This window comes from Scylla paramamosain, chromosome 5, assembly GCF_035594125.1.
Source record: "Scylla paramamosain isolate STU-SP2022 chromosome 5, ASM3559412v1, whole genome shotgun sequence".
Lineage (NCBI taxonomy): Eukaryota > Metazoa > Arthropoda > Malacostraca > Decapoda > Portunidae > Scylla > Scylla paramamosain.
In genome coordinates, this window is record NC_087155.1 from 4,821,692 (window position 1) to 4,839,600 (window position 17,909).

The 17,909-nt window shown below is 36.6% G+C and overlaps 1 protein-coding gene across 4 annotated transcripts in view; it reads right to left on the minus strand.

Annotated features, from left to right (window-relative positions):
* The window catches only part of LOC135100441 (tyrosine-protein phosphatase non-receptor type 1-like), a 171,750-nt gene extending 154,074 nt beyond the window's left edge, over positions 1-17,676 (minus strand). For all 4 annotated transcript variants that reach the window (XR_010268711.1, XM_064003331.1, XM_064003332.1 and 1 more), the window contains exons 1-5: positions 17,542-17,676; positions 9,878-10,036; positions 9,596-9,730; positions 5,834-5,967; positions 1-133 (exon numbers count right to left, since the gene is read on the minus strand). The exon at positions 1-133 is cut by the window's left edge and continues 93 nt beyond it. Coding sequence is in view for 3 of the 4 variants with exons in the window: in XM_064003331.1 (XP_063859401.1) it covers positions 1-133; positions 5,834-5,967; positions 9,596-9,730; positions 9,878-10,036; positions 17,542-17,625 (645 nt within the window). In the remaining variant the exon portion in view is untranslated. The remainder of the gene's footprint in view (positions 134-5,833; positions 5,968-9,595; positions 9,731-9,877; positions 10,037-17,541) is intronic.
* Between the last annotated feature and the right edge of the window lie 233 nt (positions 17,677-17,909).

A 17,909-nucleotide genomic window follows, 5' to 3' on the forward strand; every position in this document is an offset into this window, starting at 1 on the left:
CACACCACTTGCTCTTACAACATTTAGGAACTTGTAAAATGCTTCAGGAGATTGAGGAACACCAAAATCTGGCCAGGTTGTGTAGTGAAAATGTAAGATCAGGCGATTTTCACCTGATGATGTTTTTGTTAACCTGAAAAGAATGACAAAAATAAAATTATATGATGACGACATTACATGTTATTATCATTTTAGTGTAACATGCAAAACCCTGATTTTGCACCTCAATAATGGGATACTGCTGTAGCTACAAATATAGGAACATCTGGATACAGCTACAGATGCATGAAATCTGCTGCCACATTCTTCAATTCTAGCCAGTGCCTTGACCCTTGCACACTATATCACTGACAAGCCATACTCAGATTCTTATTCACATTCAGAGTTTAAGTGCCCACTATTAATTGTTCTCATCTAAACACTTTTTAAGAAATGCACAAGTATTCCCTACTCTCATTACACCTTCATATTTAATAAGAAAATAATCACAATAAACTATGACAATGCTCAGATGAGAGACAGTACAAAATGTTAGGAAAGGAAGAATAGATATACCAGGAGTGCAAGACACATAAAAGGTTCTGGAATGATCAAGTGCATGAATGAGGATAAATAGCATAAATTGGAAAGAGGAATGGTGTGGTGTAGTATGGATATGAGAAGGAAAGGAAGAGAAAAAGAAGGGTATGCACTCATTATATCTATCAAACACTATGGAAAGATATAGAGGTACAAGAGTGGCAAGAATCTAGAAAAGAGTAGGAATTTGGAAAAGTAGGGATATTTAGTTATGCTAAAACCTGTGTTTGCAACTATAAATGCAATAAGTGAGAAAGAAAGACAGATGAGGAAATTTCTAAATAACTTAAATGAACACCTTATATGAAGACATATGCAGAAAGATAAACACCTTTCAAAATAAATGATCCATAGTTACACATAAAGGTGAGACAATAGTAAAAACAGAAGAGCCTGACTGACTATGTAGCAGTGGATGAGAGATTAAGGAAGATGTGTTTAATGCCAAAATAGTGAGGGGGGACATCTGAAGAGTCTGATCACTTTGCTGTTGTAGTTGAAATGAAAAAAAAAAATATTAAGATGGGAGTATGTTAGGAATGGTGATAAAGTGAGTAAAACAGAGCCTAATTATTGGATGGAGAGGAACGAGTATAGTTATCCCTCGTTAACCACAATTTCAGTTTCCATGGTTTCACTCTTACACAGAGTGCTGCCAACCACAAGCAAAGGCAACGTACAAACTCATATTTTTTTCTTTATTTTCTAATTAGTTGATATATAAAATGTTTGTAACCATATACATACAGTTCTTATTTACTTAACCCCTAAAGGGCTGGAGACAGCTATAAATTCTTTACCAGGCAAGAAGCGAGGTTATTATAACTGCTTCGTAATTTCTGTTAAATTTTGCTACTTTTTGTCATTTTTTGTAGTTCTTTGATAATACTGCCTGTTCCACTCTCTCCATGTCCAAGTGCAGTGAATGATTCTGATGAATCCGATTCCCTGCCCTCTCTCTCCCGTCACAGCAACTCTACACATATCACCGACTTGCACTCAACCTCTAGCTACACATCTCAGTCAGAATGTAATAGGACAGGAACTTGATAAAATGTTCAGCATGTGTGAAAAGAGCTCAGGGCACTTGTTTTCACTAAGCAACAGCCATATCCAGTCAGCCAACACGAAGGCACAACAGGCAAATGACTCGCTCCCTCCAAAAGTCTCTCCTCTTCAATCTGCTGTTTCTCCATAACCACTGCACACAGACATCTGGATTGCATCATTAGAAAGAGGAAGACTTGGTGCTAAGTACAAAGTCTATTTATATTTAATTTGCTCTTCCACTGCAGACCAAGTTTAAGGTATGTGTGAATACGGGCTATTTTTGATGTTTAGCACAGGAGAGATGGTCTCAGGGAGATGAAAACCACCACCACTGCCAGTCCTTTAGGGGTTAAACAAGGTTTTGTGGGCTCAGGTGTGTTCTTAATGGGGAGCACTAATTTTCCATGGATTTTGCTTATGCAAGAGTGTCTATTACCTAGCACCCATGGATAATGTGGGATGACTGTATATGTTGAAAAGAATATGAAAAGGTTTGTGATAAAATGAGAGAATGCATAGTGGATGGATGAGAATGAGAAGGCTGTAAAAGAGAAGAGACAATATAAGAAATTGTTGCCATAAACATGTGCCACAAGAAATTAAAATGAACTGAGTTAAGTTTTGGAATAAGAAAGTGGAAAAAATAATCAAATAAACAAATAAAAATAGAAAGTAGTAGAAAATGAGTTTGGTAGGAGGGTAAGGAAAAGTTCTTTGAGAATAGGAACTTGTTTTGGAAGGAAATTAAGACGAAGGGGAATATGAGAATGAAGAAAAAGGATGAGTTACTGTAGGTAGCTGGAAGGAGGAAGATGTGTGAAAAGAGGTATTCTGATTTTTAATAAAAGAGAATAATACAACAGGGAAAGTAATATCACCTATTATGTCTATGAAAGCAAATGGAAAATTAATTCTTATACAAAAAATTGGTAGGGAGGAGGTAGAGAAAGTGATAGCTAGGCTAAAGTGTGGAAAAACTGTAAGCACTGGTGAAATAACTGCAGAAATGTTAAAGTTTGGAGATGAGGTAGCAGAAGATTAGATGCTTTCTATGTACCAGATAAGTGGATGAAAGGAGTTATTTTGCATCCATACAGAAAAGTATCCTTATCCTTGTACATGCTGAATCTCACAGTTCACACAAATCAGAGCAATTTGACAAAGTAAATACTGCTGTGAAAGGCTATAAAGGGCATGTTGTATACCGTAACTTGATCCACATCCCTGTCACATCACATGTCAGATTTCACACTCAAACAATATTTTCTATACTTGTTTCTCTGTTGAGTAAAAATTACTCCCATAATTTTAATAAGGATATTTTTTTTGTATGAATGTATGTCTATTTAAAGTTAAAGATTGCAGAAAAGAGTGTAACAGTCACCAGAGATAAGTTTGATTAGTGTACCAGAACAGGTCTTGGAAAAGTCTTGACTGAGAGGATGAAGTGATTAAGACAAAGATCAGAGAAGAAAATGGTATATTTAAGAAAAGAAAAGACACTGAAGATAGGACTTGCAATTAAAATGATAATAAATGAGCACTTAGGAAAGAGGAAAAAGTTACACAGAACCTTCATAGACCTTGAGAAAGCATACGATAACATGGATACAGAAGCCTTCTGGAAGGTTTCTAAAATTTATTATGTAAGAGGGCAACTGCTGGAATTATTCAATTTTTTTATGGGAATGTAAGTATATGTGTAAGGGTGGAAGGAGAGCTTGAGCTTGAAGAGTATTTCACTAAAGGAACAGTAGTGAAAAGGGATGTATGATGTCTCCATAGTTCTTTCATATCTTTATGGATGGATGCATGGTATAGAAATTAAAACTTGGGAGGAAATGGCAGTGCAAGGCTAAAACACAATGGAGTGAGATGGGTATTACCAGCATGTTTGTTTGTAAGTGACACTGCTTTACTTGCAGAGTGAAAGGGAGCCTCAGAGAATGGTAAATCAAAGGTGAATGTTGGGAAGTTAAGGTAATGTTTAGTGAAAAAAGATACCTTATAAAATAAAATAAGTATGTCATCTGGAAGATGTGAGGTGGTTACAGGAGGAAAGAAAATTGAGGAGGTGAGTACATTTCAGTATCTGGCAATAGTGCTAGATGTACATGGTGAGCTGAAAGGAGATGAGAGAAGGTTGTGAATTGTATATGTCATAGGATCACTTGCAGGAGTCATGGAAGGGGGAGATGTTTGTATGGATGCAAAAGGGAGGTTTAAGGAGTGTTCTGACAACATTAAAGTACTTTTCAGAGACCTGGATGAGGAAAAGACCACGACAATCAAAACTGCATGGTATAGAAATTAATTATCTGAGATGGGTATATAGAACAACAAGATAGAAGGATGAAAATTATCCATGTGTGTGAGATGTGGTACAAGTGTCTATTTAAGCAGTGTGAACTATAGACTGGTAGAATGAATAAGTAGTAACACAGTGAGATGGTGTGGTCACACAGAGGATGAAGAGCAAGTTTGTAAAGTGTGTGTGAGAGAAGTTGAAGGTACTGAAAGAAGAGAAGACCACTTGAAAGTTATAAGTATATGGTAAAGAAGTATACATGTCAATCGTTAGTAGAGGCTAATCACATAAGCAAGAAGGGAATGTCTATCGCAGTTAGGGAGAGGTGAGGCATTTCTGCTATGGCCACCCTTTGGGGATACAGTAGAACCTCAATTCATAAAACACCCCAGTTCATGAACAAATTGGTTCACGAACTAGTTTTGCAAACTAATTTTGGCTTGGTTCACAAATGATGTTTTGGAGTACAAACGCACGTTACCTACAATCCGTGAAACCTCATGCTCAGTTCTGTGTTGGTGCACTTGGTGAATAAGTTCGTTCATGAGAGTGCTGTGTTCAAAAAATTTTCTTTATTTCCCTTTTTTGTGCTATTTTAGCTTCCATTATGCCACCTAAGAAGGGGAAAAGCGTTAGTGATAATAGCCTAACCGTATTACTCTTGAAGTAAAGAAAGAACTTATTGCAGGAATAAATGAGGGTGGGAAAGGTGAAGTTATCAAAAGAGATTAGTGGGCAGCTGTATGTTTGCGCACATGGGTGAAGTGCGCGCACACACACACACAAACACACACACACACACACACACACACACACACACACACACACACACACACACACACACACACACTCTCTCTCTCTCTCTCTCTCTCTCTCTCTCTCTCTCTCTCTCTCTCTACATAAAAAAATAAGTAATAGACATGCATCTACTACCTGCATTCATCAGTAATTGAGCATTAGTCTGTGTCAACACTGATAAGACTACCTTCCTAACACACACACACAGAGAGAGAGAGAGAGAGAGAGAGAGAGAGAGAGAGAGAGAGAGAGAGAGAGAGAGAGAGAGAGAGAGAGAGAGAGAGAGAGAGAGAGAGAGAGAGAGAGAGAGAGAGAGAGAGAGAGAGAGAGAATGTGGAGAGGAGGATAAGAAGGCAAGGAATGAACCAGGGAGGGAGGAACTGAACTCCCGTACAGTCTCTCCTCCCAGGAGGAGGGGTATGGGATCAAGAGAAGCATAGGGGGATATGGAGGACTAGGGAGGAACCATAAGGGGGAAACTGAATGAGACTTCCTCATTCTGGATAGAGGGTGGGGCATGGTGTAGCTCATTTACGTGATTGGTAGAATCAGGGATGGTGGGAGGAGCAACAGAACTTGAAGAACAATATACAGAGTCTTAAGCTACTCAACAACTAAAACAGAATGTAATTATGATGCCTACACAGGCATCATCACATTGAAAGGGCTAGGAATAAATATTTCAATTTCATTCTATATGAAAAAAAAAAAATATATATATATATATATATATATATATATATATATATATATATATATATATATATATATATATATATATATATATATATATATATATATATATATATATATATATATATATATATATATATATATATATATATATATATATATATATATATATATATTTATTTATTTATTTATTTATTTATTTCCGAGGCTGAAACATATTAATTGTATTCACAAATTTCAATGGAAAAAATTTTTTTGGTTCACAAACAATTTTGATTGCAAACCATGGCCAGAATGGATTAAGTTTGTGAACCGAGGTTCTACTGTATATGCTCTCTGAGGGAGCAAGGCATCATAAAGATAGATAATAGATAAGATGGAAAGGCAATGCTGACATTCACCCACCTTAAAGTACTATAGTTATAGTGAGTATGCCGTGACACACTAAGGAGATCCACCTTGAGGCCTACAGTGGAGAAAACAATAGAGTCTTCACCTCCCTCACTCTCTCCAAGAGGCCAGTACTGGTGACATTTTATCTAAAAGGAAGATAACAATTATAGGAATGACTATGAATGAACTGCAATTTTCAAATTTTCAACAACCAAGAGTGCAAAACTGACATGGTCATTATGTGAAAAAACACGAATTTGAAGTCAAAACACTGATCTTAAAAGATAAACATAACGTCATTATCAGGATATGTTAGGTCAATGTTTTCTCCCTAAAATCATATCACGATATGTTAGGTCAATGGTTTTCTATCAAAACCACATCTCCAAACTATCAGATGAGTCCCATAGTCCAATACAGGAGGATAAAATAGGCAACTACCAAAACTATAATTACTCCCAGGATGGTCTCACAAGCACTGGCCTAAGCAGGTGCCGTGAATGTGCTTTTGGTACAGTTGTGACCTCCCAGAACATTTCCTTTTATCTTACAACACAAGGGAGCAGTCAGAGTATATCCTCTAAATACAAATCTCTTTCTTCATGCAACACTGCATACACCCAACAAATGTACACATTTCACTTAAAATAAAAAAAAATAAATAAATAAAAAATGGTGATTCCATCACCAGCTTCAGTTTCTCTCAGGGGGAGGGGATCACAAATGTCCCTAGGTCAGATTGCTTTCCTGGTATCAATCCTAAATGTCTTGACACCCCTTTCAACTTTTTCTTTATAAACTTATACAATCTGAGAGAAAAAAAAAAAAAAAAAAAAAAAAAAAAAAAAAAAAAAAACATCTTTACTAAACCTCATCTCCTTTTCCTTACTGAAATACAGGTGTCTGAGGCAACTCACACTAACACTGCTGTTTGCTCCTTCTTCACTGTGCCTTTCTACTTTCTCTATCCTCATCTTCAATCCAAATCTTAATGTTACATCTATGTGCATGACTAAACTTGGTCTCATACCCATGCTCTGACTTTTCTTAATTTTCTACCACCTGGCTCTTCAGTCACACTCAAATTAAATTCATCTGTACTGTATATCTCTCATCCAACTCCATTGATTATTAAAAATTCTTTCAGATTAAATTTATCTGTGCTGTATATCTCATCTAACTCCTCTGATTATTAAAAATTCTTTGACTATTTATCTTCCAAAGTGGAGCACATCATGACTTTCTTCCCTTTAGCAGAGATCTCCATTCTTGAAGACTTCAATGTTCACCATCAGCTTTAACTTTCCTCTCCATTCACTGACCATCCTGGTGAACCAGCCTTTAACTTTGCTATCCTATACCCTGAGGAGGTATTACTGAGATTTTCCTAGGAATGACTATTGCTGCCATATCAGGAACATCTGTGTGCTGAGCACAAAACAGAGGTGATTGTGTCTGGTATGGAGGTGCTCATTCCTCAATCTTTCTTTCACCCTAAATCTTCCAAACCTTGGTTTAATTTAGCCTGTTTTCATGCTACACATGATAGAGAGGTACAGTGCCCAAGCCTTCCATCACCAGAAACTCATGCACTTTACATTTCTACCTGAGATCATGCCAAAACTTTTCTCCAACTCAAAATTCCTTCATTAACAGAAAATGTCAAAAACTTTCAAGATCTAACACACCTAGTGACTTTTGACACCTGGCCAAAAATATAATTTCCCTTTCATTTCAATTTGACGGAATCACTGCAACCATATTGATTTCATAAGCTGAACTCTTTGCTCAAGCCTTTTTTAGAAAGTTTATTTTGTTTCAGGGCTTGCCTCCCTCTCTTCCACCCCTTGCCTATGCCATGCCTCCTATTAATGGTGACCTTAAGATTCATCCTAATCTTTTCCATGCCTTCTCTGGCCTTAATCCTCTGAGGGCTTATGATCTGATGAGGTCCCTCTTATTTTTCTTCATAACTGTGCCTCTGTGCTTACACCTAGCCTGATAAAACTCATCCAACTCCCATCAATCAACATCTAACTTTCTTTCCTGTTGGAAGTTTGTCTACATTCAGTGCATTCCTTTTAAAAGTGTGATCATTCTAATCCTTTAAACTACTGTTGTCTTGCTTTAATTTCCAGCCATTCTTAAGTTTTTGAAACTATACTTAACAGGAAAATTCTTAAACATGTCACTTCACAATCATATATCTCATCTCCAGTACAGGTTCTATAACGGTTCTCTACTGGTGATCTAGCTTTTCTTACTGAGTATTGGTCATCCTCTTTTAGGGATTTTGGTGAAATTTTGCAGTTACCTTAAACATATCAAAAACGTTTCATAGTCTGCCACAATTCTTATTTCTAAGTTATCCTGCTATGGCTTCTATCGTTTCCTCTGTAACTTCATCTCAAGTTTCCTTTCTGACCGTTCTATTGCTGTTGTGGATAGTAATTTCTTCTCCAAAGTTGATTAACAGTGCTGTTCCACATGATACCATCCTGTCATCCACTCACTCTCTATTATCAATGGAACACATCTTGACTCTGTTTCTTTTTGTGGAGATCTCCATTCTTGGAGATTTCAAGGTTCACCACCAGCTATGGCTTTAATCTCCCTTCACTCTTACCCTGATATCACTTCACAATTTTTCACATCTTTTCTCAAATGTCCAACCCTTCAGGAACTAAACAATTCACACAAGGAAGCCACAAAACACCTGACTTCAGATCTTTCTACAATTTCTGATTGGGGCAGAGCAAACTTAGTTCTGTTTAATGCTTTTAAAAATCCAATTCCTCCATCTATTAATTCAACAATACCTACTATAAAACTATCCCCTCTTCTTCAATGACACTCAAAAGTCCACCCTTTATATAATAATCATCCTTGTTCTACACCTTACTAATAATCTAAACTGGAAACTGCACATCTCTTATGTTAAAACAGGTTCTTTGAAGTTAAATGTTTTGAGTGATCTCACTGTTTTTCTAGCCACCCTTGCTGCTAACTCTGTACAGGAGCCTTATTCACCCATTTATGAAGTATACTTCACATATCTGGTGGGGCTATACTCAAACTGCTCTTTAGAACAGACTGGAAGCAGAAGCATTTTATCTTATCAACTCCTCTTCTATAAATGACCTGTCTTCAGCTTTCTCTCTCTCTCTCTCTCTCTCTCTGCCCTAATGTTGCATCCCTTGTTATCTTCTACCACTACTTTCATGGTAACTGCTATTCTAATCTTGCTAGCTGCATGCCTCTCCTTCTCCCATCGCCTCACTGCACAAGACTTCCTACTTTCTCTCACCCTTATTCTGTCCACCCCTCTAATGCAAGAGTTAACCAGTACTCTCAACCTTTCATCTCTTTTACTAGTAAACTCTAGAATTCCCTGCTTGTTTCTTTCAAGAAGGAAGTTTCATAGCACTTTCCCTTCAACTTTGATAATCTTGTCAGCATATTCCCTTAGGGACTGGCACCTCAGAAGCCTTTTTTTTTCCTTGGCAAGCATCCCTTACATAATCAATAAATAAATGAGAAGGAACATATTTAATAATGGTATAATATTCTCTGACAAAATCTGTATTCAAAATGAGTTTCCTCACACAGCCACAACATAACTACTCTTTTTTGGTGTACAAGCAAATTAACAATAAAGGACAACATATTTTGTAGCCACAGTGAGCCATTCATGTATTGCTTTTTTCTTTACTATACAATGCAATGCTACAGGTAAAAAAAATAACCATTTCAGCTCTTTTATAACACACTTACCTGATTCTTTTCTATTATTTTGTTGAGCATGATAACACCCTTAATTTTCTGCTGCCATATCATAAGCCAGAAATGTGGAGTTGTGTGAGACAAAGGCCCCTGTGCCAGAACATATGACCGATTCACACATTCTGCCTGAAATAAGTCACAGGGAGATATAAATACACAGTAATAGTGTTTGAGCCTGTGTTTGGCAATCATGTATCTAGCTTCTGAGTAAGAGAAATCTAGAAAACGTCATACTTTTGTTTTACTGATATTTAAAAAAATTAAAATACAAACCTTTACAAGAGATGCATTTATGTAGTCAGTATTTGTGTCTGTGAGAACTATTCTGGTGCGGTCATATGGCAGAACATCTCGGTACCGATTCAAGTTCCTATTGACAGACTTTCTTGCCTCAGTACATGACAGGTCAAACGTTCCTTCATCTCGTATTCTCTGAAAGAAGAAATAGTTTATTCAGTACTTAAATGTACTGAAACATTTATGATTTTTCTTGTTATACACACAAAGAAGACCTGTTCTATACTTTCTGTAACTAGGAAGAAAAATTATGAATTCAAACAATAATTTTGTATCCTTGTTACTCACATTCCAGACACTTCTGAGGCAATATGCATGCCATCTTGATAAGCAATGAGCAAATAGTAGGAGGAAAAAACAGTAAGTATACTAACAGAGGATAGGGAATAACAGAAAAATGGAAAAATGGATATGTAAATACAATATTATATACTACTGGCAGACAGATACTTAAACTATGAAATAATATGAGAAAGTAAGAGTTGATAATTTATATATTTATGGTTATTTTAATTTGCAGTTTTTCATAACTGGGGATCAAGAAAAATAAGAGCACAGCTTTATTCAAATACTGAAGACCTTGCTTTCTTTATGCCATTTTCATTTCATGTTCATTAGTGTTATTGATAAAGTTAGTTACATTCCAAGAGGCAGATGTACCACTTCAAGCAACCACCAATCAAAGGATACAAATTTGCTTGATCATGCTCGAGATGTGATTTCAGCATGTAAACATTAGTACCAATAATACATACTTGCAAGCAAAATATCATAAAGAAATAGATGGATTTCCTATATCAGCGATAAGTCTGTGTTATAGTATTTTTCTGCAGTTACAGGATATTGAATATCAACCTCTTCATTGAATACTTTTATCAGTCTGAAAGTAAATGATAACATCTGATAAAAATTTTTTATTAGATTTGCAAAGAAGCACAAAGAAGGGCAGATCATGTTTTTACATGGCAGTAATAGCCATCATTTAATAGAGAAAAGCCATAGGAGGTTAGAAAAAGAGGACAGAGGGATCAGTACAGCACTTGGGTTACATGAAGATAAAGTTGAGTCATGAAAATTATAAAATGTATTAAAAGACTTAATTTTAATACAGTCAGAAAAAAAAAAAAAAAAAGACAGGAAGTAATGCAAGAAACAACAGAAGCAAGGAATGAAGGAATGGCTGACCTAAGAAGCATTACAAAGTGAAGCAGCTCAAAGAAAGAAGGGCTGCAACAGAGGATGATGCCCACTATGTGTGGGAGAGAAGAACCATTAGCTCTTTTTGGGTCACATCCACAAGTTATGCTTGTACATTAAAGCAAATATTGCTCAATATTTATACAACAGTCTTGGGTCAATGTATCACCCCATCCTGTGGGGCTCTCCAAGGCATTTGCCAGATCTGTCACAAATTACACTCCTGCAGGTCTAGTCAACATATTTTCAAAAGTTCAGTCACTCAGGTTACCAAGAATATTGTTATGCGATTGATAATGCTCGAGGTGGCAGGCTCGACAGTTGACCATCTTAATTCTTAAAGTTAAGCACCCTCCTGACCATGCTTAACTGTTGTGCCTAGCTTAAGCACAATTTGGGAACTTGAGCATAAAACCAATCATAACTTCTGTGCTAAGCACAATTTCTCTACTTGAGAATTTTTGTTAATATTTACATCCCTGATGCATGGCTAAGCATAAAGATAAGCCAGTTTTGTCCTCTCTTAAGACTTAGAGTCACTTTTCTGGAACTTTTAGGGAACAGTAGGATAATATTTCTTTTGAGATGTAAGGAGAGCAGTGAGGACCGAGTAGAATATTTCTTTTCAAGTGGGGAGAGCAGTGAGGGCAGATGAAAAAGACATGATGGAGCTGCAGGCACATAAACTGTAATCAGTATTCCATTCAGCATAATGAACAGACAAAAACATGCAGGCCACCACACATGCTGAGCAGGAGTTATGCTATCTTTGTTCCTAGCTGAGTTAAAACACCACTTACTTGGACAATAAAACCATTGCAAAGGAGAAGGGTAGGCATTTCTTACTGTATTTCTTTTATGATTCTAGGTCAAAGGAAATATAACCAAGAATAAGAGTAATTTTTTCTGAAGAAATTGGAATTTTAATTTTTCCTAAATATATCTTGACAAATAATAGGGGCATGTTATATGGTGGAAAATACAGTAATATTATAGTCAGCCCATCACTAATTTGCAATACTCGAATGCAAATCATGTCTAACAGAGGGGATCAGTTTCCTTCAAAGTCATACTCTAAATGCAGAGATTTTTAAAGCCTAATGCAGGAATGGGCTCTAACAAGCCACAGAGAGGTTTATACTGTGGAGCATGGTAACAATAATGTCAGGGAAATGAGTGCACCACTAGCACCCACAGTGCTGCTAATTTAGTGAGGAAAAGGGCAGGTTGCAGCTGCCACTGCTGCCGCTACTACCATACACAATTATACAAATTTAGTGAGATGAAAAATGGGTTGCAGCTGTTGCTGCCATCACCATACACAGTGATTTGAGTTTAGTGAGAAGGGTGGGCTGCAGCTGTAGCTGTCACCTTTGCCACCATCACCATACACAGTGATGCGAATTTAGGGAGAAGTTCATCAGCTGTATGTGTAAACAAACACTGGCTCATCATGGTTTTCTAATGATTGTTCCTGTATTGTAAGATTTATTCAATATCTTTTAGATGTTTTATGAATTCCTATATATTTCTTAACTAAAAGATGTTATTGGTAGTCTTGAAATACTTAATCCTAATTTTTAAGCATGTCTCAACCAGGTCAGAACCATAGTAATTTCCTGGTATTGCTTTCATTAAAATTCTAATGTGAAATGCATCTAACACAGGCCGATAGCAGAACTGAACTCCTGTGTTAACAGCAACTTGACTGTACTTGTACAGCCACAGAGAAATTTCTCTAAGGTAAAGTTAAAAATGTGAGCAACATCCACATCTTTTATTTTTTTTGTGTATTTTTAATTAGTCTACTGAATACTCATTTAACAGTAAGTATGCCCCCAAGGACCTTTTCCAAAAGGTGTGCTGTAAGTTGCAATACTTTGTTCCTCCTTGGGGAACATGGGCAACAACAATTTATATCTGAAAAATCATAGAACCAGAAGACACAAGTGCTAACCAAGAATACCTGCAATCATTAAAAAAAAAAAAAGACTGGAGCAGCATGTGGGTGCTGAAACTTCACCCAGACAGATATAAAACAATGCACATCAGTGGAGCTTTAAATAGATAAGTGGAAAAAAAACTAAACATTATTGATAAAAAAAATTAATTAATTAATCAAAAAAATAAAATAAAAATAATAATAATGATAATAATAATGCAAAATAGCACACAATAGCAACTACCTGTAAGGAGAAAGACCTGGGTGTACTAGCAGATGACAAACTAAGACTTACAAGACACATACAGTGTAAAATAAACATAGCATAGATCTAGGTATCTAGGTAGATAAGAATATACGTTATTTAGGCTACTTTTCAAATTAATGGTCAAACCCTATTTTGAGTATGCCCAGTTTGTGTGGACCTCATGGAAAAAGAGACATTCAGGCAATGGAAAATATCCTAAAAGGAGCCACAAAGATGCTTCTTGGTTTGAAAAATTTCATCTATGTACAAAGACTATGGAAATTAGACCTGCCCACCCTGAACTACAGAGACAAGCCAGAGAAGCCACAAAAGGAATTTACAAAACCCTAAAGACATGCATGACAGGAATGTGTGCCGAGGTGGGAGAGAAGTGAGTGCTACAGAAAGTCAAATTTTGTATTAAAGAAGAGCCAGAGTGAAGAGCCACTACTTGTTGAACTGTCTGCCAGACTCAATAGTAAACAGTAAGTGTTTGTGCCTCTGAATGCCTATTGGAAACATCAAAATTTCAAGTACAGCTTCAAGGCACATCACTTCAGTGAAGAACACCAAGAATCATCAACAAAGATCAGGATATAGAAGACTAATGACCTGCACCCAGAATATGCATGAGTAAACATAAGTAATTTACCTAGAAACCTAGAAACCTATGCATGCACATGAGGATTATCACTATAAGAATAGCATATCATGGAGACTTTTATCTCACATGCACTTCATAAATGCTTGCTGGGTTCAACTCATTCATCATCACCATAGTACCAGTCAGGTAGAAAGACAGTACACTTCTGGTGGAAAAAATAAAATAAATAAAATAAATAAATAAATAAAAATAACTTCAATATTTTACATATCAAAATTTAATTCTATATTATATTGATAAGTAAGGTGTATAAATGTATATATACATAAAAAAATGTAAAAATAGTCAAGCCTGACCCATTAATTTCCTGTATAGTACAATTTAACACAGGCTTTGTCCAACACGACCAACCTGTATCAGCATGACCTAAACAAGCGTCTGTTCTTCATTAACAGAAAGTGTCAAAATCTTTCGTGATCTAACTCACCTCATGACTCCTGGCTCCTAGGCAAAAACATCTCCAATAACTTGCTTCTTCATCTTTCTCTTCTTTATTTCAACCTGATGGCACCACTGCCATCTCATCTATTTCTAAAGCTGAACTCTTCATTCAAACCTTTGCTAAAAACTCTATCCAATAAGATCCTTCACAGTGATGTTTTCCATGCCCTTGCTGACCCCTTAACCCTCACAAGGCTTATGGACCTGATGGGGTCCTTCCTATTATTCTCCAAAACTGTGCCTACGTGCTTGCACCTTGCCTAGTTAAACTCTTTCAACTCTGCCTATCAACATCTGCCTTTCCTTCTTGCTGGAAGTTTGCCAACATTCAGCCTGTTCCTGAAAAGGGTGACTATTCTAATCCCTCAAACTACTGTCCTATTGCTTTAATTTTTTGCCTCTCTAAGTTTTTTAATCTATCCTCAACAGGAAGATTCTTAAATATCTATCACTTCACAACCTTCTATCTGATTGTTAGTATGGGTTCTGTCAAAGCCACTCTACTGGTGATCTGGCTTTCCTCGCTGAGTCTTGGTCATTCTCTTTTAGGGATTTTGGTGAAACTTTTGCTGTCAACTTAGGCATATCAAAAGCTTTTGATAGAGTCTGGCACAAAGCTTTGATTTCCAAACTACCCTCCTACAGCTTCTATCCTTCTCTCTGTAACTTCATCTCAAGCTTCCTTTCTGATCATTCTATTGCTGCTGTGGTATTCATCCTCAGGGTTCTGTCCTATCACCCACTGTTTTCCTATTATTTATCAGTGATCTAAACCAAACTTCTTGACCTATCTACTCCTATGTTGTTGATACCACCCTATAGTTTTCCACATCTTTTCTTGGACTTCTAGCCTTTCAGGAATTAAACAGTTCTCACAGGGAAGCCACAGAATGCCTGACTTCTGATCTCTCTAGAAATTTCTGAATGTGGCAGAGCAAACTTACTATTGTTCAAAAACTCAATTCTTCCACCTATCAGCTTGACACACCCTTCCAGATAACTATTCCCTTTTCTTCAATGACACTCAACTAATCCCCTCCTCTACACCAAACATTCTCAGTCTGTCCTTTTCTTATAATCTAAACTGGAAAGTTCACATCTCACCTCTAGCTAAAACAGCTTTTATGAAGTTAGGCATTCTGAATTGTCTCCACCAGTTTTTCTCACTCCCCCAGCTGCTAACCCTGCACAGGGGCCTTATCCATCCGTGCATGGAGTATACTTCACATGTATGGGGGGGTTCCACTCATAGTGCTCTTCTAGACGGTGAAATCAAAAGCTTTTCATCTTATCAACTCCTCTCCTCTAACTGACTGTCTTCAGTTTCTCTCTCATCGCCGCAATGTTGCACCTCTTGCTATCTTCTATCACTATTTTCATGCTAATTGCTCTTCTGATCTTGCTAACTGCATGTCTCCCCTCCTCGTACAGCCTCACTGCACAAGACTTTCTTCTTTCTCTCACCCCTATTCTGTCCACCTCTCTAATGCAAGAGTTAACCAGCATTCTCAATCATTCATCCCTTTCTCTGGTAAACTCTGAAACTCCTTCCTGCTTCTGTATTTCCTCCCTATGACTTGAACTCTTTCAAGAGGGAGGTTTCAAGACACTTATCCTTTAATTTTTGACAACCGCTTTTGACTCTGTTCAGGGACTGGCACCTCAGTGGGTCTTTTTTTTCTGTTATATTTTTGTTGCCCCTCTTACATAAAGAAAAAAACTCACTTCAAACCTTTGTTTCATTCTAGAGTACTTTTTAATTGCTTATTTAAACTGATTTAGACAAATATGAGGAATGAACAAAAAAATAAAATAAAAAAAAAAAAAACCCACAAAAACAAAAAACCCAAGTTTTTTTTTTAATCCAGGTTTTCCAGCCTCGTAAATCAAGACCAAGACATCTTGAGACTGGTCTTTAGACCAGTCTCAAGATGTACAATTCTCTAGATTTACAATATGTGTACTGTCAAACAGGACACAACATCACTGATGAATACTGCTGTTTTACAGATGTACACTACACTAAGTATACTATCTTAGTATACAGGTCTCTTATAGACTGCTAAAAAGGCAGCATTCTGCATATCTACGGAAAATACAATAGTTTCGGGTTAATATGGAGATAAACTAAGCATCTCCTCCTGAAGTTAATACTTACATGTCAGACAGAATTAAAGTTGTAGAATATCATGCAGTGTGTCAACTTCCAGAAACTTGTAAAAAAAAAAAAAAAAAAAAGCCAAGGTAAAAAGTTAATGAACTGATGCATCTCCGCATGACACCCTCCCTCTCCGAGTGCTTGAGAGTCACTGCTAGCTAGCTGCTGGAGCTGTGCAGGGCAGGGTGGGTTTAGCCATTACAGGAATCAGACTACTTAGTTATTCAAAGTTCTCACTAACCTAACCTAACCCTAAGCCCAACCTAACTAAACTAACCTAACTTAACCCTTGCCTTTTATTTTTTTTATTATTTATTTATTTATTTATTTTTTTTTTTATAATTAAGCTAGATCTTCAAATAACTAAGTATTCTGATTCCTAGAACAGCTAACCTACCTCTGCCATGCACAGGTCCAGTAGCCAGCCAGCAGTGACTCTCAAGCACTCGGGAGGTGAGGGTACCACGCAGGGATGCATCAGTTAATTAACCTTTTACCTTTATCTATTTATTTTTTTGTTTATGTTTTAACAAGTTTCTAGAAGTTGATATATATTGCATGATATTCTACAACCTTAATTCTATCTGACATATAAATATTAATCTCGAGAGAGGATTCTAAGGTTACCTTCATATTATACTAATTTCGAATCTGAAAATGGATTCAATCCCATAATAAAAAGAAGAAAAAAAATGCGAAGGTATATAGCAAACGGTGAGCTCGTTCAGTCACGCTACTATCTTTTCTTTCCTTCTTTCCTACCACTCCTTCTGTACCTTCTACGGATCTCACATTGCCTTTCTTTAAATGCTTATTCCCGTTCAGTCCCACCACCGTTTCCCCTGCGTCCCGATGGCTAGCCTCAGTCAGGTGTCGCGGCAGGGCAACTCATGTAAACACTGCCACCCGCCACCCGCAATCCCTCCTCATCAATTACATACTTTGTACATTTTCTACTTTAACAGTAACCCACACAACTTGAATGTAATACCTGATACACTTGATTCCAAGCTCTAGAATCCTCTATTTCCTTGTATTCTTTCTCTATTGCCTCAATTTGTGCGGAGTCCGTCATTTTGTGAGACGCTCGACATGTCACCCAAACAATCCTTGTTCCTTGCCTTGCCCTCGCAATATAGTTCGTATAAAGAACAAGAAAAATACACCCAAATGTAATATGAGTGTGAAATCATATCGCAAACAAAAATAATAAAAAAAAGGCAGTTGCAATAGAAATAAGAGTTATAACTTGATTTTTATTATTCAATAACTACTTAAATATTATGAATATAAAATCTTCATAAACTTTTCAGAAAAATCCTAATCTAATTATATAAAAAATAAATAAAAACATACAAA